At 39.8% G+C, this 27,383-nt stretch overlaps 1 protein-coding gene across 4 annotated transcripts in view; it reads left to right on the top strand.

The window, feature by feature from the left end:
- LOC146619643 (attractin-like protein 1) overlaps positions 1-27,383 on the top strand; it is a 335,474-nt gene that overhangs the window by 270,945 nt on the left and 37,146 nt on the right. For 2 of the 4 annotated variants that reach the window (XM_085368994.1, XM_085368996.1), the window contains one exon: positions 7,787-7,882. In XM_085368994.1, the coding sequence (XP_085225120.1) occupies positions 7,787-7,882 (96 nt within the window). Of the gene's footprint in view, positions 1-7,786; positions 7,883-10,693; positions 10,706-22,868; positions 22,884-27,383 lie in introns of all 4 variants that reach the window. The other 2 variants (XM_085368997.1, XM_085368998.1) reach the window with 2 other exon arrangements.

Raw genomic sequence — 27,383 nt, 5'->3', positions numbered from 1 at the left:
TGCACGGGGGGAGCGTTCGCGACGGGCAGTGTGGAGCAACGGGGGCTTTAACTAGCTGTGGAGAAAAACAGTTTCTTACCGTGTTTGCAGTGTACAGGAACATTCAAACGGATCACTGTATTTCAAAACTGTGGAAATAAATGTTTGCCTGTTTGTTTTTCGACGACAAGCGGACTTTGTGGATGTTCAACTGCACTAAGACACGCGTACGGCCCGACTACCAGCTAGTGCTTCCGCGGTATTATCCACAATCTTAAGTCAATCTTACTATATATGCATTTTCAGGATTGGATATGGTTCTCAGAGATGTGTTTCCTTTTTATCTTATCTTACCCAGAAACATTAAGAATAATTTATCCATCACTTTACCAGTGCCATTGTTACTACAACTCTTTATCATAAAACTATACAGACAAAAATATTCACACTGCTTTTCATCGTTGAAGTTTTTATTAATACTCATATCTTTGAACTCTTCGGGGGAAACCCACTCAGGCACGATGATGGTATGTATTCTTTGCAAGGAAACCTTTAAAAGGACTGTCTTACTAAAAAAGGACTTTTAATTTACCTAAAACTGAACTTTATCCCGCTTCTTCGAAACAGATAATTATGTTCACATGCATAATGACACAAATAGGCCAAGACCCAGATCAAAGCCAGAGCAGTGATTTTTAAACACCATGAAAGCATATCACTCTCTTAATCTTTGCTTATAATCAAAGGGGGCGAAATCAGTTTCAGATGACTGCTATTCCTGTAGCCAAGGGACTGATAACCAACTTTTGTTCCTATTGTAATTTTCCTCAAAAAGATTCCAAACCTGAAATTGTAATTTGTCACATCTAACGGATGAATAGGCTTGTCCTGCTCTACTGACACAGAAGAGAAGACTTTATTTTACGAAATCACATATTGCTTGACCAGATTTTACATTAAAACTTAACTGAACCATAAAATGTACTGTCACAGTCACCCTTTTCATCTGCTCCTTCGCACATTTGCATTTCCCTTTGAGGCACACAGTAGACACTCTTTCAAGCAGAACTATATTACACTCTTTATGGGACATTGGGTGATTCTGTAACATCAGTTTCAACAAGGCCTGCGGGAATATTTGATTTGAACATTTTACACTAATTTCTTTAAAAAAATCAGTTGTTAGCAGCAGCCATTATAAGAACTACAAGTTGTTTTTTTTCCTACAATTTAAAGTGCTACTTATTCTGGGACACTTATCATTAGTTATAACACTACTTTTGAAGCATACCTTGCAACAGAGTGAAATTCTTTGCACTGGGAGCAGTCTGTAAGAGTTATTAAGCCTTGTCCAGAAGAGGTGGTTTCTCTTGTATCTCTGATTAACACATTAATCACAACTAAACTTGCAGCCTTCGGTGGAATTGATGAAACCATCTAGTTAGGTTACAGATAGACTGTGGGGACATGGACGCTGATGTTGCATTCCCTCTACAGTGGAAATGTGAGGCTTGCTATGCTATTCTCCTCTGCTTTATCAGTAAGGCTTCATTTTATAACAGATTTGCACATTCAATGCAGGAATCAAAACTTTATATTACTGAACAGCATTTCACAATCCACAGTCAAACTGGATGACAGGTTTAGGAGTTTCAGCTCCTTATGTGCGACGCCCTTTTTAAAGGGACCAAAAGTAATTGGACAACTGACTCAAAGGCTTCTTCATGGGCAGGTGTGGTCAATTCCTTCAGGGTTGATTTGAGGTGTGGTTCTTGTATTTGGAAGTTTTTGGTGTTGTTGAATATATCCCAATTCTTTGATCTTTGGACTGAAGGAAGAACAACACTCGGTGTATAAAAATGCTCAATCAACAATCTCTTTATTCCATACAATTCTCATTATTCCCTACAACACTTCGACCATAAACGCCCAGACGGGAGATGTGTACAGGAGGGTGTCCGCCAGATCTCGAAGTGTCTGACAGTTTCTCACATTCTTATAGCGTCAGCCCCCCTCCAAAGTCATAAAACCTAAACATCCACATTCTTTCTCTCTCAGTGAGCCTAAGTTTTGACCTTCGCCTCCTGTGCAGTATGTTCTGTTCTTTTCTAATCAGACAAATAAGGCCATGATTCTCCGAAAACAGTATTTCTTATAAATCAGCAGTATAATGCATCATAAAACAATTTAATTCATTCACAATAAATCAGCAGTCTAATGTAATACAAATCAGTCTAATAAATCTAATAGTTGTCAGGAGTTAAATGCAACCTAAAACTACATAATGATTTTACAATCTTTAATTAGGGGTACAACGTGGTATAAGTTAATATAATAATCTCACAGTGTGAGCAGACAAGATGCGGTTAAAGGAGCTCTCCATGCAGGTGAAACAAGCCATCCTTAAGAGTCTTCCTAACTTGGCTAAGAGACTGGTCAGGGGTAATATCGGCAGCAAGGGGTTGGGCAAATCTGCGAAACAGGTGAGGGCAGTTAGACGGGGCAGAGTAATCAGGGAGAATGTGTCAGGTAGCGTGTACACAAAGTAATAATGAGATCCTTGGAATCCAAGCTAGTCGGGCAGAGGAGGAGGCAGTAGGAGAGACCTTGGTCCGAGAGGAGGCTGGTGGTGGATGGGCAGGGGGCGAGCGAGGAGCAGTACCGGAAATGAATGCCAATAGCCAGTAGGTGAGTGGTGGTCCAAGCTGACAGGAAATAAGTGGTGTCTGTCTAAGGGGGTTGGTGCACATGAGATAAAATCTGAGGCGGGCTGGGGAAGCGGGGGAAATAACGGACAGGAAACAATCACTAAAAAACGTCTAACTGGACTGGCCGGTTTATCACACTGAGTGAGCCGATAATCTGCCAAAGACTGGATAGCCGCATTGGTCATTTTGAGCGGCGGTTGTTTGCGTCCGAAGATTTGCAGGTGTTATTACAGTTTTCATTCATGTAAGTCACCTTCCTGTGACTTCCTATATTTGTTTTTCTTCCTGTCCACCCCATTTTTTCCCACCTGTCTCATTTCTCATGTGCTTATATTCCTGGTAGTCAGTTCCTATTATGTTTGTAGTCCCACCTTCCCCTCTTTCCTTGTTAAAGTGTCAGGTTGTCTGCCTTTGTATGTCACTGGTCTCTCTTGGAGTTTGTGGATTTTCATTAGCTTTGCGTGTACACTGACAAACGCATGCTGGTTTTGTTTTTGTAGTACCACCAATTAGGGGCTGATGGTTACTGAGTGCTTGGTGTTGTATTACACCCCCCACCCCCCCAACAAAGACCTACAATCATGCAAACACCCACATACATGGATGGGTTTACTAACCTTTCTATAGCTGTGCCCTCACAAAGCTTTAACTGCTGCCACAGTAGAAGAGGGACACTTGTGGTGCTAGGAAACCCATCATTAGACAGGAGTAGATCTGAAATCAACAAACATCACATTACACAGATATTTCCAGCCTAACAGGACTGGCAGTTTGAGCTTGCAGGTGCTACTATGGTTGAGCGGTGTTCTGTGAAACATAATTCAGCAGGTGATTGGCTTCATTGTCGCAGCACTCTCATTTTTTCTCTTGGCTGTTTATGCGTCTGTCTGTCCAACTGAGATGGCTGGATGAATAAATGTGTGGATTTTGTCCCGCCCCTCATGGCTAACTAAACACAAACATATTTGATATGGAGTAAAAAATGTGAAGAAACGCCAGTATTACCTGAAAAATATCAGCTTTGTGTCTTTCTCTGATTTAGTTTGGGATTTCAGGTACCCAGCTAAAGCCCTTGCAGGAAAATTGGATAATATTTCTAACTGTAACTTAAACACATACTCGCATAGGCTTTCTTTGCTCTTCGCCCTCTTTTGTCATCTCGGTGGTGTGTGGTGTGGCACTGCTTGTTTACAGCACAGCAGAGTTAATTAGCTGTTTTATGGCTGATTTACAGTCCGACGGGCAGACAGAGGAGATGGCCGCTGTCTTGTCCTTGTTGCCTGCTCAAGGACTTGTCAAAGAGGGCATTAAACTCGCAACACATGCACAAGCACTCACACACAGACATAGACAGACAAGTGGTCTTTTTCTGACCAAAATGTATATTTGTATTTTTTCTTTGTATTTATGTGTATATATAAAGACGTTTGGAGGTACCACGTACATGCAGTACACACTTGCATCTTCAGTACACTTGAAAACTTACCCCAGACATGAATATTAAACCCACTTTTTATGTCTAAACATAATTCCACTGTCTAGACTCATTTTTCAGGTTGCAGCGCTCACACACGCAGATGTGACCCGGCTCACCTTGACCAGTTTGTCTAATCTCACTAACAGAGGAGCAACAGCTTTAGGGAATAAAGAGCAGAGAGAACACCTCGCATAACACAAACTTGCACATGGGTGCACGCAAACGGTGTATAAACAGCTCAGCTACCATACTGCGGTAAAAGCTATCAGGAAGGAGACTTTGTTTAATGGTCTAATGTCTTCTTCACACCGTAATCCTTGTCTAAACTAAACCAAACAGCCTTAATTTTGGAAACTTAAAGAAATATTAAGGGATCCAGTTAAGGATGAATTAATTAGGAATTTTCAAGCCCAAATTTTCCAATACCAGCACAGCTAAGAATAAGAAGTGGTAGAAACTCCGATGTTACAAAAAGTAATAATGTAAATGGAAAGATAATTTATTAGGATGAGGGATATGCATTCAGCATACAGCATATGATTTTGTTTTTTAAGCTTTAAACAAAGATGGATAAATGAAATAGCAGTGAAGTTTTGGATGGTTAGTGAACCATCAACCAAAGCTAGGATTGCTAGGCTAATATATAAAACAGAAGCAATCCAGTTTATTCACCACACTGACATCCTAATTGGCCAGACGGTGGTTCTTCTTATCAGATATATTAGTTTTGGTGTACTAGGAGTCTGGAAGCTGAATAAGCTTAATAAGTTTGCATAAAGGTCTTTCAGTCAGAAGCCACTTGGATGAGAAGTGAAACATCTTTGCAAACCTAAAGAATAGATTGTCTGTTTTCAAGCTCTCAAGATTTGCATAATGGTAAACTGCACATGAATACTGTTAATACATCAAATGACTACTGTAAATGTTTGGGCGATCGTGGCTCAAGAGTTGGCAGTTCGTCTTGTAATCGGAAGGTTGCCGGTTCGAGCCGAGCTGTGGCTACAACTGTAGCTTGCCTCCACCAGTGTGTGAATGTGAGAGTGAATGAATAGTGGAATTGTAAAGCGCTATATAAATGCAATCCATTATTATTAAATTCTGAAAACAAAAAGGAAATCAACACTAAAGCGTGACGGACGAAATCCAGAAATATGGCTGACATTTCATTACTTACCAACAGCGTAGCACCGTCGCCCACTTAGGTTCAGTTACTCCAGACAGTACAGACTAGAGGCACATTTGCATGTATAGTAGTGACCTTCACATTCAAAATTGTGCCAATGAGTCTGAGTGTTACTTATGAATAGTTTTTCAAGGGGGCTAATATGCAATCTGAAAGGCCTGGGATGGTTTGGTGCTGATCACAGGTCTGTCACACTACATTTTTAAAATAAATCCTTTTTTTAAAAAACGTAATCAGGGTGATTAACAAATGTCTCTGTGTCTAACAGATGCACCTCTGGACCCTATTTTCAGTAGTTTTGGGCCTATTTCTTTCCCCCTGCCACCTATCCTGCCTTTACAGCAGTATAACAAATCCTGACGCACTCATAAAGGTTTAAAAACGCTTAAAGGGGATCTCTTACCTCATCCACAGCTTCCAGTACACAGACACCCTTCCTCTCACACACACCTACTCAGCTAGTCTTTTACAAATCTAAACTGACATCTGCAGGAGGCTAACAGCGATGCTAGCAAGCACTCGCTGTCATGTGAGCAGCATACCCACAGTGGTGACAGCTAACAAGGAAAGACATCACATTAGCCGGCATGGCAGCGTGCTAGCAGAGCGCTTGCCGCCGCCGGAGCACCTGACTGTGCTGATGTAGCTACAGGTGTACTATTCAGTCATGCTTAAAGAGTCTGACACCGGCAATCGAGCAGCCGGCGGCGCGCTAGCACAACACCTGACAGCCAGTTAATGTCAGTGTGCAGCCTTTTCTCATCAACAGGAGAGGACACAGCAGCAGGAGAGCTGCTTCAGTTTAGAGAAGTGTAGCAGAGTGTAGAAGCCATTGATATTTAGGATGGGTTTACACTTTTTTCTCTTTCCTTTGCTTTTCTCCTTTTCCTGTCCTGTCCTTACCTTGTGTTGTTAATTTGTTTTTATTTTTCTCTTTCTTAATCTAGTACTGTGCTTTTGGCTTCTTTTATTGGTTTTGCTCCTTTCATTTCATTTTTTTCTTTATCGCCATCCATCCATTTTCTTTTGCTTGTCCAATTCAAGGTCACAAGGCGGGCGGGGGCTGGAGATATGCCTCGTTATCTGTTTCTTTTTCTTTCAATTTCAAATATTCTCTAACATCCTTGCAGTGCTTCTGTTCCTAATGTCTTTCTTTTCTTTTTCTTTTGGGCTTGTTTCCGATATTTGTGTACTTGGATGACTTAAAGCAGAGAATGTTAGGAAGTATAAGGAAAAGTCTGTTTTAAACCACTTCATCGCATCCTGATGTGGTGAAGTGGGTTTTTTTTCTTTTTTTTTACTTCGACCTACTGTGAGTGTTTTTGCATGCTAAGTCAAACTCCTCCAATGTTCAGGTTATTCACATTAGAGACCAAAAACTTGATCGACTCCCTCTGTCTTCCCAACATTGCTTAACATGTCACAGCCTGCATCAGGCAGAATTTCTGCCAAAACGACCAGAAACATACTGATTATTGCCTGGCATGTAATTGGCTAGAAATGAGTTCTTCTGTGTGTAAAACAGGTGGCTAACCCCAAGCTAAATGTAGAAACAAAACCCCATTAACATGTCCGTATTGATTTGGAAAGAGCTGGGAAACCGAGCTAATGATGGAGAGGGGAGATGAAGATGCAGTGAGCATGTTGTTATTTTTCAGGTGTAGATGGACTCCTTAGCTTTATTGATGATGGTGCGTGTCTCTGTTTTACTTTGTGTGGGAGGATTCTTCTCTTTCTTTCTTTTTCATTCTTCATTTAAATGCTGTGCTGTATCTTTGTTTGTGTTTTCGGTCAGCGTTTGGACCTCATGCTGATGAAGGCCTCGCTGTCTGCCTTTGTTCATCTGACATTTCCTCATTAATGAAGTTTGCCTGCCCTCCTCCTCCTCCCCTCTGACTCCCACCATTCCCCCACCAGCTGCTTTTCCCCACTCATCGTTGCCTTCCTCCTGTGTGTCTAGCAAGCATCTACTTTGATCTCTGCCCCCCTCCATTCCTCCTAAACCTATATTTTCATAATCCTCCTTTCTTTTTTATCATTTTTCTTCATCTACCTGCTTCTTTCTTACTGCTTCGTTACTTCTGGCCTTCTTTCCAGTGATATCCTTTTTGTCAGTATTACTCCTTAGCCCTGTTACTTCTCTTTCTTACCACCTTAACATGTTTGCTTTTGTCAAACAACCCTGATCGGTTTTGGGGAGTTTTTTTTGGCAATGGAGAAATTGTGAAGCACTTTAATCTCATTTAGTTTGCACTGTTAGGATGCCCTTGAGCAAAGCACTTAACCTTCAGCTGTTCCCTGTAGAGTTTCTCAAGGATAAATCCAGTAAAAGAATAACAACCTGTGTTTGAGTTCTGACACAGTAATCTGTCAGAAATAAATCCATGAAAATAAATAAATTAAAACTATTTTCTTTTTTTCCCCCATCTCACTCTACAGCAGCTGATGAGAGAGCGACAGCAGATGGCCAGTCGTCCCTTCGCCTCGGTCACTGTAGCACTGGAGGTTGGTGATGACCAAGAGGAGCTGCTACAGGTCAGAACAAAGGCACAAACACAGAAATATACAAAACCAAAGAGGACTTGAACACGTGGGTGAATTCTTAGCATTGCAATGGATAAAAGACATGTCTAACACTTGTTGTGTTTTCAAATCAGCAGACTTCATACTGTTATGACTTTGTTAGCCCTATGACCTTCTGTCATGGCTGCTGTTGTGGAAATGATATGTGTGGATGCAAAACATGATCTAGACACTGTGTCTGTGTGTTGAATTGCAATTTGGATTTTTCCTTTGAACTACTTGGAATATCAGGCTCAAGTTGTGAAGAGCTGTGATAAGAATTATCTCACATCATCAGCATCAGCAGGTTATCAAAGTAAACTGTTCACATGAGTCCATGTAGTAAGCGATCAAGTTCCTTTAACAAAAGAGTAAAACAGATATTAGTGATGGAGTCCAAAGATCTCCCATGTAGTTAGGCATGTAATCCCTGCTGGTGGCCCAATAACTGAGAACACTTGTACCAAAGCCATAACTATTGGGATAGTGCACCGAGAGCTACAAGGAAGTCTGGTGAGAGGGAGAGGCTTAAAAAGACAGTGTGACATGATTAAGGTTTTTATTTGGAATACACAGAGCCTTCCTAAAGCACAGTGCATGGCCAAGTCAATAATCGACCTTTGACAGTTCAGACAGAATGACAGTGTGGTTATACCATTGTTTCTCAAGTAGCCATTAGAAAACAATGAGCTACAGAAGGTACATGCCAGCCATAGCAGCAGTGTGTGGTGGATCTGAGCAGAGTTCAAATTATGCACAAACAACCTCCTAATCCCTCTCTTGTGCCAGGAAGCACCTGTATATACTCTGGTGTTGCACTTATAACCTCATAACTTTGTCATAAAAATGTAGAACGCCAGGTTTGTTCTGCAAAATTTGTGTAGTCACACTGACTTAACCCGCTAGGTTTGAAGACTTACCATTTTTTGTGTTGTATTTTTTTTTTTTTTTAATCAAACTCATTTTGGTTCACAGGACACAGGCAGGCCTGTGCATGAGCCGAGAACTTAAGAGAGCTGAAACGCTGAGCTCAAGTGAAAAACACCCTTTACCCCACTCTCTTTTATAATTTGCCAGACAACATAAGATTTTTTCCTGTTGAAATATCTTTCTCATTCAGTTAGATATTTTTAGAATAAGTGCATCATTTTGTTTATATTTAGTGAGTCTGACATACAGATCACAAAGGAAAGGCACAAAACCTCCTCATGCACTCACTTGTAGTATTTTTTATTTTTTTTTTGCAAGTAAACAAGAAAATACATTTTCAGTCCTGTTCAGTGAGGCTGCTGTAACCACAAAATAAACAGCAGTGCATTTTATAGAAAATTTGGAGCAATTAATGACTTCGGTTAATCTTCCAAAATGCCCAATGTCACAGGATCTCCACTCATGTGTATGGCACCACTGTCACTTCTGGTCCAGGAGGGTGGAATGTTTCCATATTGTTTATCAAGATTAATTCATAGACTTTATAACTGTGTCACATTGGTGTGTCAAACAGGTGTGTCTCCACAAAAAAGGGGGAGAGGTCCAGTTCAGGGACTGGTTAAGATGGGAAGCCACCTGTTAGCTCCAGACACCTACGACACCATCTCCATGTTAGTCACCAGTATGACTGAGTAAAGTTTAAAAAGATGATTCTTTTGTATTTGTCTTGTTATATTGTTTTTAACTTGGTTGTGTTTTCTGCTGAACAGTTGGACATTATTGTAGGCTATGGATATTGACCCTCTTTTGAAAACAACCTGAGGTGGTTATTAGAGAAACTGCACTTTTTTGGATCTTAATTCAATTAAATTCAATTAATTTGAATTCAAATCAATTTGAATTTATTTATATAGCACCAAATCACACCGAAAATCACCTCAAGGTGCTTTATATTGTAAGGTAAAGACCCTACAATAATACTGAGAAAACCCCAACAATCAGATGACCCTCTATGAGCAAACACTTGGTGATGGTGGGAAGGAAAAACTTCCTTTTAACAGGAAGAAACTTCTGGCAGAACCAGGCTCAGAAGAGGCAGCCATTTGTTGCGACCCAATTGGAGGCAGGAGGAGGAGGACAGGACAAAAGACACGGTGTGGATGAGAGTCAGAGATTAATAACTAATGACTGAATGCAGAGTGGTGTATAAAAACTCCTGTGTTGGATTATATTTTCCAGCCCTTAAGGTTGGAAGAAAGAGTCAAACTTCCCTTGACTCTGAACTGAAGCCAGTGTGAATACTAATGGCTGTTTGTTTATTTTCTATTGACCAAGCAAAGAAGTGTGTTGGCATTCTGAAACAGAACTAAACAAAAGATTTAGTTTTTAAAGAAGATAACTGCTCAAAGATTGATCTACAAAATACAGTATGCTGTACTAAGTGAACTGTGGGTGAGCTGCTGAGCAAATGGTGTTAAGTGGACATTTGCAGACATTCAGTGTGTGTGTGTGTGTGTGTGTGTGTGTGGGCCACAGCAATTGATAGAAATGACTGAAAACAAATTAAACACTCGCATGTCTTTCTGTGATATTGCAGGCGCCCTCAGGCTTTAAGGTTTGCAAGAAAACAGGACATGAAATTGTCTTTAAGATGCTCTGCCAAGCAGATGTAGACAAACACAGCTCACCTTAAAAACATCCATTTTACACCTCAGGGAAGATAGGAAGCTGAGAGGGAGAGAGTGCAGCTGGTTTCAATAGCTCCCTTTTCACTTAATTGTCCTGTGTGAGAACAGGCTCGCTCTGTGATTGTCCAACATGCTGGCGCCTCACCTTCATCTGCTGGCTCTGAAGGGTCCTCCAGAGGCAGTCTGGGTGGTGGAGTAGGGGCCCTGAGAGAGGCAGCTGGCCCCAGTGCTCCTATCAACCTCTTGTACAAAGAGAGCAAAGGACATGAAAGCAGCACTCTCAGTGAAATGGTAACTGCCAAATCAGCCGTGCCCTTCTCCGGCAGGCTATTGTTCAAATACTGGTGTCACCTCTGTTTTGTGATTCCTGCCGAGTTTAAATAAACAGAGAGACAGATCGGCTGTGGAGTGGTAATTAGACTGAATGGCAAGTGGATCCAAATACCCAGAGTGAAACATTTCTGAGAAATGAATTGAATTGCATTCTGAACAATGATGTTTGCTTCCAACAGTTGTGGGAAAATATATTCAGTATTGTGCTGCATACTGTTAAAATAACCCCTTTCCTTAACAGCAGTACACTCACTAACAGCCCAAACACATTCCCTCCCGAGCTGTGACAGGTTTAGTTCAGCTTAAGCCTAAATAAGAGAAACGGAGCTTTTGAAAATATCAAAACAAGAAAGAAAAAAAAAGAAAGGTTAAACTAGTTCAGCTGGTTGGAAGCTTCATGGTTTCAGCGAATCTGAGAAGAACAAATATATCTAAGTTCAACCTCAAAAGTTGATAAAGTGTGACATTACTTAATGGGCCATAATGAAACAGCTAGTGTGGGGTTAAAAGATGTGGTTATGGCGAATGAGTGGGATTCATTTGGTTCATAGATTGGGAAACATTTTTCTACCTTGTCTCTTGTCTAGCATATTGAAAAATTGATTGGCTTGATTTTACAACAATGAGCACTGCTGGGCAGACACTTTATAAGGTCTAGCTTTTCTCCAGGAGCTGTACTGAAAACAGGGAAGGCTGCCCCCATGGGAAAATGTGGGTCACCACTAAGTCACAAGCTTTGTGGACTTTGTTGAATATCACAAAAACGACCTCAAATATAAAGAAATGCAGCTACAACAGACTCTGGCAGTTCCGGTAACTGGTTAAGGCCATTAGAAGGTGACAGAGTTTGTGGTTACTTCTGTTTTTTGCATTACTTCTGTTATTCTTGAGTTTCACAAGAAACTTGTGGATTGAAAAGAAATGTGACCATCCATGGACGCATCGCTAGTGAAATCCACTTGATTAACAGACAAAACGGCAATTAAAATATCAATGCAGTCTCATTGCAGTTTGTGAAATAGTCACAATGTGTAATTATTGATTTGCATTTCTGATGTTTATCTGTTCCTGGATGGCAGGATAGCAATCTGCCCAGGCGGATTAGGACACGGACACACACACACACACACACCTCTGATCATCTCCCTGCCTTAAATTTTTTTTAGTGCTGCATCTTGAATCAGTCTAGAGCTCAAACAACAACCAAATCAGAAACTGACTTTCACTTTCCATGCTTGGCACTGCATGGAGGGATCAGGCAATTTGGTCCATTCCAACTTTTCATTAAGCAACCAAGCATGAGTGAAAACTACTGCTGACTAAATAAAAGGTCAATAAAATGGATTTAGAGCCTCAGATTTTACAGGAGACTAAAAAAAACCCCCCTGCAAATACTTGCCTGAGCACTGACATTAGAATTCCTCACAAAGGTGAGATCTAAACCTTCCTATTTTAACTTGCTGGATTTCAGTTTAGTTTCACCGAGTCTGCAACATCCTGCAATTAGAAAGGCCATCTTTGCTTTGCTGATAAACCACAACTTACCTTAGTCAGAGCATGTCGTTCTGAAACTTGTGCCAGAGTTCTTCTTTATATATGGAAACATATTGCTAAAGGTTTATGCACAACAATGTGTTGCACTTTTTCCCTGTATGCCCTAGTAAACTATCGATGTGTCATCTTTGCTTAAAAAAAGAGAAATGTGCCTAGTGTAATGTACTGTGACATTGTTTATTTGCAAGTTGTTTAACAATAGATTATCTCATTACACAAGGTGCATGGAGCAGCAAATCAGAACAAACTAATTTAAGTGACCTTGCCTTGATGTTACTCATTTCGGCAAATAAATAATCCTGATGGGAGCAATGCATTGTGGGAAGTGAACTCTTACTCCTGAGCCATCTTTGTCATCCACATCTGAAGCCACGGTGGAGCCCCGTGACAGATGCTGCAGGAGATTTGATGGCATTCAAGAGGCCAGCTAGTCAGAATAAAAGCCACATGAATAATAAAACTCTTCTATCAAAACACGATACATGTGCACAAGTGTGCATTGAAAGCTTTGTTAGATGATGTGAAGTTTAAACAAAGACTACTAGAGTCCTCGGCATGTTTGCTAAATCAAGAGAGATTCATAGACTTTAATAAATATTTATTGTAATAATTGTTTTGGGTTTTTTTGCAACATTCAACTTTTTGTAGGTTCAAAGATGCATTAAACTTTAACATCCTCTTTATTAAACAAATAGCATTACTGAAATGATATCACATTGCAGATCTATTGGAAAATGGTTCCCCTTGTGTTGTCGATGACGTCGATGCAGGAAATATATCGATTCACGTCTTCAATTTAAAATCCCGTCCACCTCCACGTATCTCCCCTTCCTGCTTAAGGTTTCCTCTCTTCACATTGTTTGAGCTGAAGGTTACAGAAACAATAGTGAAGAGGGCTATCTGCACCTGATGTTTAATTAGTTTTAGTTTCGTTTTGGCCGCGTTGGATTTGGCTGAGCTCGGTGTGGCTCATGTGCCTGCAGAAACCTCAGGAGTTCCTTCCCTTATCGCTGCCTCTCTGCCTGGTTTCCATTTCATTCTTGAAGGTGAGAGACAATGGAGCAGAACGCTATCTTCACACTGAGGTTAATTACACAACATCTGGTTCATAGTCAGGCATGCAGCTTAGCATAATTGTGTAATTAATGAGAGAAAAAGAACATTTCCATCCTGCCCCGCTATTTTATGTTGTCCTGCTTATGCAGTGCAACAAATAGAGTCATCATCACCCCATTTCATGCCATGTTTAGACAGCGAACAAGAAGCACAGCACCTGTTGTTTCCACACTTGAGCAGTGATTTGGTGTGCAGAGGAGAGATGGGGAGGTGTGTCGATTCAATGATTAACATATAATTGCAAGGAAAGAAGGGTGATGGAGGATACATGCATGGAGGGTGACTGAGTTGTGCTTGTTTTACATTATCTGAGTTGGATCGCTTTTTTGACAATTTGCGCTTTGAACCATTATTTCTCCATTGTCATGCTGTGTGCCGTTTTAATCCAATCACCACTGTTGAGCTTTTCATTTTATATTCAATCCAAGGTAATTGGTATTTCTGCTTGTTATCTATACATACGAAGTGAGATGACTGTTTTTTGTAGAGATACTTTGTCTCAAATTCAATCAGCCATGAAGAAGAACCTGGCTGATTACTCTGAGGGGTGAAGTAGGGCTGGGTGTCGTCACTGATTTCTATAACTGATTCAATTCTGATTCACAAGGTTTTGATTCGATTCAGTTTTGACTCAGACAGTCAAAAATATTATAATTCTGATCATTTATCGGTGCTGACACTTGTGAGACTTCATCAGAGGTGCGAGCATCGAAGCAGATGCCTTTGTGTCAAAGTAACTGACGATGAAACACAGAAAAACATGAAGGAGATTTTTCTGGCCTGGCTTTTTATAGCAGATAACCACCTTAAAAATATCCTGCAGTAGATCAAAAACAGAAGAAAACCATGATTCAACATATGAACATTACCTGATGCTGCTTGTCTCGAAGTACACAGAGAGAAAGCTGTGCAGGGAGTGCGATTTTATTGTGGTGGAAGCAAAACTGCCAAAGTAGGAGGGAATTCAAGCATAGTTTTGATCTTCTTTTGCTGCTGGTTCAGTGAATTTGACAAAACCTGCAACTTCAGAATCTGTGAGATGTCAATTTTGAGCACCCGACGACATACCCGCGTACGTGCTGTCGTACTTTGTGTTTACATCTTTTTGCGGAATCCGTTTACCAGCTCTTTAATCGTTTGCTGTTTTAGCTGTTTGATGGTTGTTCAAATAGTTTTGTGAGCTTTAAGCTGAGATTCTGGCATTTCTGGCAAAATACATTTATATTTAAAAATCGATTCAGGATTTAATGAATCAAAACTGCATTATTCAAACTAAAATTGATTTAAATCAACCCCTAGTGTGAAGGTATGAGGACTGAGAGCTCTGACTACAGTCCTGAAAAGTGCCATAGTAGTACTAAATAAGACAGCAATTTATATATTTGTGAATTCCTTTTCAGCACCAGTTTCTGAAAAGTCTGAACATTAAAAAAACAGCAACTGATTTGAATCTAGCCAATTTCCCATTCAGTGATATGTCTTTGTGGACCCTTCCAGCATGAATGCTGTTTTTAGTTTGCTCTTTCTGAGCCACAAACTGAAACTGCAGAAAAGCATCTTTTCTTTGTCGAACTGATCCAATTTTCATGTTGAGGTTCATCACTGTTGTTGAGAGCTGATCCATCAGTGTGAAGCATCCAAGCCGCAGGAGTCTTTTTTTTTTGGGGGGGGGGGGGAGCACACACTAACTCTAACACATTTTTTGCTCGCTGTCTCCCTTGCTTACCAGATTTGCCTCGCTGCAACTTTTCCTGTTCCCCAAAAACATATTCAGTTTGAAGTCTTGTTGTTTTAACACATCAGAGGTGATGCAGTGTGATCACAATGGTTCTTACAATGAAATTTGAATCAGGTTACTTTATATACAGTAGTCAGAGTCACAGAACTCTGTGATCATACTTGATGGGTAACATCTCACTAAAATCATTTTACTGTAACCAGAAACAAATATTTAGAACAAGTGATTGTGTAACCAGTATTCAGTAGCTGAACTTTGGTGTCAAGTTTCACTGTACTGTGCTTTCCATACACCCCACTCACATCTGTACACTTCACCATTCTTTTGCATGAAAACATTGTCTGGTAACATAACTGAGGGAATCACTTGCTTTTCTCACGGGAATATAATTACATGAGCATCAGTTCTAAAAGCCATGATTAAAATAAACATATTCATATGCACAAACATTCATCAGCTGACTGATGATTCATGCTCACTTTAACCATATGGGATCATTTTACCATATGGAGAAATACTGTATCTTCTTGCATAGTAAATGGTAAATGGCCTGTATTTGTATAGCGCTTTTACTAGTCCCGCCTAAGGACCCCAAAGCACTTTACACACCCAGTCATCCACACATCAAGGATGAACTTAAATTCTCCAGGTGGATTTTTCTTTAGACATTATTTCCATCTGTGGAAGACTTGCAATTACAGGTATTCTTGGAACAAGAGCCTTCTGTCATTAACATTTTCAAATGGCGAGGTGTCTGGGCTCGGTTAATCTCTTTTAGTGATGGAGACTGCGTATGTCACAGCTGGAAACTTTTTTGTCGTCTAAAGACTTGCAATTATACTCTTTAGACAGAAAGAAAAGTACGTTGAGCAGAACTCTGTCAGTGTCAGGGATGGGTTAATGATACAAACTCCATGTGTCACAGCTGGAAAGAAATGTGTTGGCTCGCACACGTCCATGCAAACTCGTCTGTGTTATCGTCTCTGTTCTCAGAAGATGAAAAGTCCAGTCGCAGAGAAAAACAGAAACCATATGAACTTTTTACAACTTCTTTCTCTGGAGAGCATTTTCAGCTGGAAATTTACAAATTTTCAAACTTTCCGTGGCTGCAGTGAATACTGTATGTGTAAAGTTTATTGGATTAGATTGTCTGATATGCAGTGCTGAAACAGTTCATGGTTGACAAAGATTAGAAAACTTTTCGATGGCACGCCACAGTTTCAATTGGTTTACTGCTTAAAAATGATTCAGAATTGTTCGAAAGCAATTGTTCATCTTCCCTATTTTGTAAACAAATCATTTCTATTAAAAATTAGAAATGAATGCATGAGACTCAGATGTTTTGATCAAGTAACCATTAACATTGTTAACAATGCATTGGTAGTCGCTTAAGTTAACCCAGTTTTATCTATGATGATTTATTTACCAAATCGATGTTTTTTCAGCATGTTGTGGGTTCAGAGATGCTCTTCTGCATATCTTGGTTGCGGTGAGTGGTTGTTTTAGTTCAAAGTTCTTCCAAATCGACATTTTTACCTGCTGCTTACTGGATAGGTTCTCTTTTTTGGACCATGCTCTGTAAATCCTTGAGATGGTAGCAAAGGTAAATCTCAGTAGATCAGTAGTTTCTGAAAACGTCAGACTGTCTGGCACCAACAACCATACTACATGCAGCCATGATACATTCAAAGCCACCACCCCATGGCGTACGTGAGCCCCTTTTGCAGCTAAAGATCACCTCCTCTACAGCCCAACTTTATCAGAGCTTTCCAGCGAGTCATGGAACCCAGGCAAAGTCATCAGCATAAATCGATGTTTGCACCACCTCTATAAAATACTGCCATTACATCATAAAGCTGATGAGCCCGCAGCAACTAGCATCTGCACGCCGCACGCCTCCGCCTGCAAAAAAATCAGTTCCCACCTTGCTGCTGATTAATGGCAGGCTCCTGTTTTCATAATGCTATTTAAAGGAAAGAATGAATCAATTTCATATCTTATGTTTTAATGTGGCATATTTATTCTTCAGTTGTGTGGATTTAATGTGCCTCAGAAAGGAGTGTTGGTGGGTGGAGATGGATGCATGGATGGATGGATGGAAGAACAGCGAGAGCGAAAGGGAAAGAAGCAGATAAAGAATATTTATGATGACTGGGAGTAATATATGTTTGGTAGAAAAAAAGCACAGATAATTATTGAATGCATGCAATCACATCACACACAACGACCACTACAGGGCTTATCGGATAACACAAAAGCTTTTATCCGACAGAGAAGAAGAATGAGAAAAGGTGCAAACACATATGAAACACACACTCATTTGCATTCATCTTGGACAATTGCATGTACGCTCCTTCGGTTTACTTTGGCTTTCCAGTCACCTGTGGCTCTTTCTGTGTGTCTCACGGCTGAAAAGCATGGCTTTCACACACAAACACGCAGAGCTGTTATTAACTCAATAACTCACACCTCTGTCAACACTAACGAGGCTAAAACAAACCCATTCCTCTTCATGTTCTGTTTGCACTTTACTAAAAAGGCGCTTTTTCTTTTTTTTAATCATCCAAAGCATGAACAGACAGTATTTCACTGCACCTGAACAACCTCAGCTGAGCAAATTTACTGATGGGTTTTCACCAATCTCTGTTTCTTGTTTTCTTTCTAGAGTGTTTTTCTTTCTGTCTTTACTACCTCGCTGTCTCTCTGCGGTGTATTTAAAATTTTTCCTGAGGGAAACAAGGGGTGAACGGTCTATTTTTTTGCGTCTTTTTACCCAGCAATTTTATCATTTTGCAGTTTGCAATGAAGTAATTCAGGGTGAAGACAAAGATGCCAAGCACTCAGTCAAGGATAAACAGTGGAGGTTAAGATATGGCGCCAGAAAATTATGGTTGAACTTGTTGACCCAGCTCAGATAAAATACCACAATAACCAGCTCCTCCTGAAAAACATGCTGTGCTCAGTCAGACTTGGATTTATTGTTTCTAGTAGGACGAAATTAAAAATGTAATCAGTTTTTTTTCTAAATTAATCATTAATGTCTCCATTTCTTTAAAGGTAAGAAATGCTTGAGTCAACCCATATTTTAAAATCTAAAAATTGAGAATCAGATCTGTATTATATATCTTCATATAGATAACTATACAAACACAGTCCTATTAACATACTTTCCTTTTCACCCAGATAAAGTTATGTCTTAGGCATTGTACGTAAAAGGCCAAATAGATTAGTCTAATGATTAAAATGTTACTGAAGACTAATAAAACATGTATTATTTATTATTATTACAGACAGTACCACTAATGCTAAGTTTAAATTGTCCAACAGATTATAAAGGTTGCATTAGATGTATATTTCTAAAAACATCTCAAAATACATTAAAAAACTATTTCCTGCTACTAAGGCCTGTCTTTAAATACTGTACACATTTATAATAATAATACAGACAAAGTTCATATATTTCTGCAGAGCTAATGTTACAGGCCTTCGATGGGGTCTGTTTTTAAACTGTTTTTTTAACAGAAAAGCAGAGACAGGAGACATCAGTTGCGTTCGGTCTGCAGGCTCTTCCTCGTCTCATTTATTAACAGAGTTTAACAACGTCCTTTTCATTTAGACACACACATTTCGCTTTTAACAACACAAACATTCAATTAGGTCCATAGCTCAAACCCTTTTGGTTACCTTGCACTCTCACAAGAATAAACTTACAAAATAATCATTGTATATGAACGTCCTTATTTACAATAAATCTGTAACCAATTCTACTGCATTTCAGCATCAAAAACATTTCTGTGCAGCACCACTAACACTGCAATTAACCCGCTTATGTCACCTTTATACTTTTCTTATACTTTAACAGATTCAAACAATATATTACATTTGTAACCAATAAACAAAAATATTCTTCCATTGCTCACAAACAGTTCACAATCATCCACAAACAGTATACATCAGACTATTTACATTTGACACATAAGAACTGGGTAGGTCCTATTCAACTGTAACTTCCAATAATGCCAGGATAAAAGAAGTGTCTAAGAGCTCCATTTGTCACAAAATAAAACAGGTAATAAGACCAGCTGCCTATTTAGACTACGAGTGAAATGGCGGCTGCCATTACAAATGGCGGTATAGTTAGCTTTCTCTCAATCAGTGAAAACACACTCTCTCACAACATTTGCGGTTTTTAAACTAAGACAGAAAAAGGTTTCTTGCCTTTATATGTACATTGCGGTGAGCAAACTTGAACTACTGACCTGTTTTTTTAACAGAAAAGCAGAGACAGGAGACATCAGTTGCGTTCGGTCTGCAGGCTCTTCCTCGTCTGAGGCAGAGACGCGTTGCAATGGCCTATCGCACTCACCACTATCTCCCCCTTGTGGCAATGCCACGCAATTACATTGTCCATAACGCTAAATGAAAAGTGCAATACCACCATAAAATCAGGTCTTTTACATCAAAAACAATTCACAACAAAATTACAATTGTGACCATACACTTGTGGGCGTCACACTAAGAACTTGTTATATTTCTGCTTCATTGTCCTTCCTCCTCTGTACTAGAGGATTTACCTTGAAACAGTAGGTGGGAACCAGTATCTTGCGGAGAAGAGACACAAAGTGCAACAAAAATATGGCCGTTAACCTTTTATGACTGAGCCTCCATCCTAAATTTTGGACTTTTTGTAGAGTCTAGTTTTAGCTTTCGTCCCTGGTTGTTTTTAACAACTTTTATCAGTTGAAGCCAGATTTTTCGCTTTAGCTTTAAAGAACAGCTTGCTCTTTTTACCAATGGTACACTATATGTACCCTCTACATATTTGAGGAAGCATAAATGGGTGTTTCATTTGATCTTTGACCAAACTTTATATTTCTGTTTTATTTTCAGCCTATATTCTCTTCAGCTCTCACTACTTGCAGCAGTGTTGCTATCACGGTGTTTCAGATGTTCTGAACTCTTTACAGCCTCTTCACAGGTCATTTTATGGCTGCCATTGCAAACGTAGCGTACCTGCTTTCTGACCATCTCTCCTTGGGTGAAATTTTGAAAGTTGCATAGATTAAATTTTTATTCTTTAGCATAACCCCAGTGAGTTCTGATTTGACATATAGGAAACAAAACCACTGCTGCTATTTTAACAATTAGGTTTGTTTGGGTTTTACTTTGCAAAATTGTTTTTTTTGACAGTCTCAACAAGATGATCCAGCTGAAATATATTTATTTAGACATGTTCTCATGATGAAAAGTACTTTTCTTTTGCAGTTGATAATGATGCCTACCTTTCTTTCTTCTGCACTGTATCAATCGCATAATGTCAGTGTTTATGTACAAGCAGGTGCTGAGGTGCTTGTCACACTGATGTTAACATTTCTCAAGCCTTTTTATCTGCTATGTTGTTGTTGTTCGTGTGTAGGCTATCACCACCAGCCTGTATATGAAAGATTAATGTAGCCCCTGTGATGTCACCTGTTAGCTTGTGAACTGTCTTCAGCATTCTCACTGTCTTAGTTATCTTGAACCTGTACATGACTATATTTGGACCAGAGGGTAGATTCAGTAAGTTAACAGCCAGCATTAGATCTGGCCAGCTAGCCTGGTTAATAGGATCCATATACAATTCAGTGTGATATTGAATGAAAAGCTCATTTTGACTAAATACAGGTTTCTAAGACTGTGTACCTTCTAACAGCACACTTAACCCCTTAGAGATGTGCTGGTAAACATGTGCCACAGGGCAAATGCTAAACTTCATGGTGCACACTCCGGTTTGGCTGACTAGATGACTTTTCAATATATGGACATTGCAGGAAGCCATATGATCACTTATTTTTAATGGAAACCAATGCCGTTCTCAGTGTAGTGATGGAATGCCATCATTTCACATACAGAAGTTAAGTGGAATGTGTGGAAAGTTGGCTTTTTTGTACTGCCAAATCCAAATGTTTCTGCCAGAGGTTGGCTAATGGGCTGGCAATGACAGGCTCAATACACAACATCTCAAATTGTGTAATGATGTTTCAGTATCTCTCAAATTTTGCGCTCATTTCTTCACAGCAAAACCCATTTCTCTCTTTGTGTATCTTTCTTCATGTTGCGTCTTTCCTCTCCCATCTTGTTAATCCATTTTTGAGCTCCTTCCTCTTTCTCCCCCATCTGTCCAGTCCATCACGTTATTTAGTGTCAGTTTCAGGTTCAGCTGACCAAGCAGCAGCGCCTATTATGTCCAGAACACTCAGCCGGTGCATATACTGCGTTTGTGGGTGATGTTTTAGTGTGTGTGTGTGTGTGTGTGTGTGTGGATGTGGGTGTCTGTCCCTGCTTGCAACAGTTCTCATTTCTCAGTTCTGAGAAAAGGGTTGGGGTGTGTGTGTGTGTGTGTGTGTGTGTGTGTGTGTGTAGATTCACAAGGTTAGAGGTAAAAGCTTTGTGTTTACTTGATAAACCATAAACTACTGTACATCAAAAGAAAAATAACAATAGCACTTTTGTTACTGATGTGACACCAACTTGCCTCAGAAGGATATATATTTTATCCAATCATTTTTAGACACAAATAAATTTGAGGATTGATGGAAGTATGTTGATGTGTTAACATGAATAATACCTTTCCCTAATATTTAAAAATCAGCTTATGCATGGCTTGTTCTGGTGTCGAGACAGGGACTCAAAGCAGGCCTCAATGATAAACGGATAAGAAGCTGATTAAATCAGATATATTAAGAAAGGAGATTGGGTGGTGGTGGGTTGTAAAGCGGCTTGTAGATTGTGCCATACATGAGGTAGCCAAAAAGGAGGAGGGTATCAGCTGATATGGACTGGCACTGACATATGCTGGGATGGAGGTTTGACTCTGGCCTGTCCTAATTAATGTTAAGCTTGATTTTGGGCATCTTCGTGTTACAAGGTTGTATATGTGCATTAGGGAAACAGACTCCTGATGTGTCAGGTTGTAGCAGAGGCCAAACTTGTCCTATTTACATAGTGTCATATCTTCTTAACACTTACCTTATCTGTCTGTGGTCCATTGCGGCTTACTTTATACATTAATAATATAATGTAATTACTTTTAATGTACTTCAGTGTCAGTGTCAGGCCCTGACTCTCCTTTGTGCTGCTTTTTTTTTTTATTTTTATTTTTTTTTTTTACCTTCCATATACTTAATGATGAACCGGTTAAACGCTATTCTCTACTTTTAGCTGTGAATCTGAATATCTTGGAGTTACAAATATTTGCTATTTTGTCTTGCATGCTTGAAAGCACAGTTTCATTATGATTATTAAACATCTGTCCCAAAGTCGACCAAAGTTTTTCTCATTATTGTTAGTATTGTGTTATTTCATATGTGACATTCATGCACTGTAGCATCAGCAAGCCTTAAGGCTCTTTAGATAGTCATACTTTTAGATTGTAGCACCACTGCCACACCAATAAACCAGGGTTGTGTACCACAAAATTGAGAGAGGGAGGAAATGGTTAAGAATATGCTTCAATCAAACTAGGCCGCTTGAGGTCTTGGTGTTGTCCGGCCGCTTCTGAATTATCCAATTAGCTATGATGAATTTGACAAACAGGAATATAACGCATGCTTTCAAACAGCCTGTTCTCAAAGATGTCCATAGTACCGAAAACCGATGGAAGCAGGCGTGTAAGGAACGAGTAATGGCTTCAGAGAGAAGGTGAAAATATTCACACATCCTAGACATTCACTATGCCAGCTATGGCTGCCAGCTGTTAGATGTTTGTTTGTAAAAGTAACAAAATTTGTTGCACTACCACAAAAAATCAGATTTGTTAAATGCTTTTTTTAAACTTAACAACAGCCACTGATGGAAGCAAAACCACGTCTTTTTAAATCTGATAAAATATCTGTGCGCACAGAGACTGTCAGAGGTGTGCTACAATGCAGTATTGTACTCATTCACTTTAGGCCATTTCTTCAACATACAGCCTTTGCTTCCCTGCCCTCTTAATGATGAGTGTTTCTTTGTTCTCCTCTTGCCTCCTTAATCGATAGCTCTTCCTCTCCACCTCTACAGTCCATCAATACTGAATTTGGAGGGGAAAAAAACATTTTCAGGAATGATGATAGCCATCTGAGGATTTTTATGTGGTTCGTGTCCACATGCGTACATATATACAGTACAATACATGTCTTTGTATATGTGTGTACAATCATGCGTGTACGTATTCCCCTATGGATGCAACCTCACATCCTTGGCAGCAAAACACATTAATCTTTCCAACACTAATAGTGAAAAAAGAAGTGGAAAGGACAGAGGATGTGTGGGTGTGTGTGGAGAGAGGGTGAATGAGAGATATACTCCACCTTCCAAATTAAGAAGAGCCAAAAAAAAAGTTTGGCTTTCATGAGGCATTAGAGAGATGATTAATTTGTCGTCTCAGAGAAAGAGGGATGGAGGGATGGAACGAGACGAGGGAGCGGGAAAGAGACAGTGAGGGAGAGGTTGTGAAGTGGCCCTTCTGTCCTCCCTTGCGGTAATAGGATTGTTCGTTTACTGACGTGCTGATTAAAATGGAAATTCAACACAAGTCCAGACTCCCTCTGTCTCACACACACAAACACACACATTCATACAGTGTGCTTTGTATGCAGGTGTGTGGAGACAAGGATGTGACCTGGTGTCCCGCTCTCAGGAATGCAAGAGGAAATGACAGGAACAAAAATGAAAAAATAAATAAGTAAAAAGGAATGATGGAAAGTGAGAAAACATAAAAGACAGATAACGGAGTAAACATAAAGCAGGAGGGGGAAACAAAACTTAGGAAAGGCACAAGGATAAGTATCAAAGTTACAGGAGTTAATTTAATCATAAATTATTCATATTCAGGAGTAAAACTCCAAGCCGAGGAAATATCAGCTTTTAATTATATAGTAAATATACATGATGGCTGCTTCCTGTGACCGCTGTGGTTTTGTTCTGTTTGCTGTATGACCATTTGTGAACTTTAAACATGTGTGTTTGCAGACTGCAGTTTGGTACACCAGCATTTAAGGATGAGAAATTACATGCCAGCATTGTATTAATGCAGGGTCTTTACTTTATGTACCTAATATAAAGCATCTTGAGGCAACTGTTGTTGTGATTTGGCGCTATATAAATAAAAATGAATTCAATTATTAAGACATTTCCAAATTTGCTCAGTGTTGTAAATGTTGTAAATGAATTGCCATGCTTTGGTTATGCCAAAATACACAAGAAGTAAACTGTACAGTAAGCAAAGCAAGTGCTTGCTTATGGAAAAACTCTATGGTTTCTGTTCATTACAGAGATTATGACTGATAAAAATATACTCTTTGCATAGTTGTCACACAAACAAATGTTAATTTTAGACATAGATATCCCAAGTACATACAAAATGCACTTTTTAAATGGTGATTTCATTTTTTAAGGGAAAAAAGCTATCAAAACCTACCTACGTTGTCTGGAAAAAAATGTGTCCTCTAAACATAATAACTGGTGTCCCACTCTTCTTACTCCGGAGTCTGAATAGGCCACTCCAAAGGCTTCATTTTGCTTTTTGTTTTTAAAGCCATTAAGAGCTGGACTCACTGGTGCATTTCTGATCACTATTCAGCTGCATAACCCGAGTGTGCTTGAGGTTCAGGACACAAAATGATGGCCAGATATTGTCCTTCGGATTTTCTGGTACAGAGCAGAATTCATGGTTCCATCAAATACACCAAGTTGTCCAGGTCCTGAAGAAGCAAAGCAGCCCCAGGCCATCACACTACTACCACCATGTTTAGCTCCTTTTCCATTAGTACCAGCTTGGATTGACTCGGCTTGGTTCACCATGGTTTTCAGGGTTTTCCATTTTAGTACCTGCTCACCTGGGGTTCCAAACAATCTGAGCAGGTACTAAAATGTGAAGCTGTCAGACTGCATGCCACCAGTTGGTTATTCAGTAGCATCACCCTCAGTCATAAGAGCGTCTCATTCATGAAAAATACAACCACCATTTTTGAAACCCGGCAATGAGGGAAATAGCTACAGAAAACAACGCCATGATCCCCGGGTCTGCCGAAAAGCCACAGACTGAGCAGGAGGTATATTCTTACCTCAGCATTTGTGTTGCATATTAATTACGTCCCAGATGCTCGGACACGTTGCAATGACAATGCACACTAGTACGGACTGGTTGATGATCCGTAGCAAGTCGATCCCAGTAGGTACTAATGGAAAGGTACAAATGGACTGTTTTTTCATGCAATGTTCTTAGTTTTGCTCCAGATACTTTATTCCAACATTTCAACTTTTATCTTGTATTTTCCCAAAAGTTGGCAGATTATCAGGATGTATATTTGGCAAATGTACTTGTTGGTCAGCATTGGAACTTGGAGCTCTCCCATTGATGCCATTCTTGACCACTTTCCTACTGTTGAACCATGAAAACTGACCTTAACTGAGCCAAGCAAGGCCTGTGGTTCTACGTGCTGTTGTAGGTTGTTTGGTAACCTCCTGGGTGAGTCATCAGTGGGCTCTTGGAGTAATACCTAGGAAGGTTCACCACCGTTCCAAGTTTTCTCACAGTGGTTTGGTGGATTCCAAAGCCTTGGAAATGGCTTTGTAACCTTTTCCAGAATGATAGATGTCAGTACTTTCTCACCTGCTCTTTTTTCAGATTGTGACATGTTGCTTTTTGATATTTTTTAAGCCTCCTTCACTTTGTCAGACATTTTCTGTAAAGTAATGTCTTGATTCAACAGGTCTCACAGTGGTCAGGTCTGGGTGTGGATATTAAAATTAAACTTACCTTTAAGAAATGATGGTTGATAACAGCACCCTGTATTTATTGCAGGGGTGGGGAACTCCAGGCCTCAAGGGCTGATGTCCTGCTGGTTTAAAATATTGCCCTGGGTCAGCACACCTCAATCAAATGATTGGTTCATTACCAGACCTCTGGATAACTTCAAGACATATTGAGGAGGATTTAGCCATTTAAATCAGCTGTGTTGGACACATCTAAAACCTGCAGGACACCAGCCCTTAAGTCCTGGATTGAAGACCCCTGATTTACTGTATTGTATTTATTTATGTTTTTCTAGGACAGAGAGAGCGGTTATAGCAAGAAACTGTTCAGCACTTAAAATGCCAAGTAAATAACCATAAATGGTGCGAATGTAACCTGGCAATGAGGGGAAAAGGACACCAAGGTTAGTTAAGCATGGAAATTATATGCACATATTTAGTGTTTATGATGATTTTTAAATTATAACTGTAATATTTGAAGATGTTGCCGTTCTTGTGGAGGCTTCCTTTTGTCTGAGTTAATGAGGAACTCCCATACTGGACTTTTATTTGGTTGATGTAAAACTTGACTATACTGACTTCAGACTTGATATTCAAATTTAATTAGAATTGGAATTTCCTTAATTATGTTTTACTAATTCTAGAAAGCGGTCATTCCACCCTCTTTGCAACTCAGTAGAGCACAACAAAGAATATAAGAAGAGGAGGGAAGAAATGCAAACCAACATGCAGAAGGAATGTGAAAAAGGAATGAAAAGAGATGAGAAAAGATAAAAAGCAGCCGTTAACAGCGAGGCAGAGGGTGTTGTGTGATGTGCAAGGCATAAGCTATAGACACATTAACACTTATAGATGAGAATTGTAAATAATTTGCAGTAATGGTGCATTCAGGCAGCTGTTGCAAAAGGCTGATTCAACATGACACTCGATTTCAGTCCCACTCTGGGAGCCTTCAAACACCACTAAGCGATTTGCTTGACAAGCAGCCGACTTCGTTCCCACCAGCACAGAGAGCAACAGCGAGCCACCAACTCCCAGCGGTGCAGCTTAAAGCCAGGGTGCATGTGTGTTTAAAGGAGTATCATTCCTCATTTCTGCTCCTGATTTCAGCCCTGTCATCCTCTCTCTCCCTCATCTCTGTCCCATCATCTTTCCTCCTCCAGCTCTCTACCCTCCTGTTTTGTTCTTCTCCCACTCTCATCTCTTTTCACATTTCATCTCGTGTTCTTCTGCTGTTTAAGCTTCTTTTCTCGCCTTTCTCTTTGCCTCCCTTCACTTCCTACACTCTTTCATCTCTTCTTCTTCTTTGCTGTCATCTGTCTTTAACTCTTCAGTCCCT

The sequence above is a fragment of the Diplotaxodon limnothrissa genome, linkage group LG13 (genome assembly GCF_057381915.1).
Source record: "Diplotaxodon limnothrissa isolate DT_005_m linkage group LG13, D_limnothrissa_male_GT1.1, whole genome shotgun sequence".
Lineage (NCBI taxonomy): Eukaryota > Metazoa > Chordata > Actinopteri > Cichliformes > Cichlidae > Diplotaxodon > Diplotaxodon limnothrissa.
Note: the sequence above shows the minus strand (reverse complement) of the source record. Positions and strands in the feature narration are given on the sequence as shown.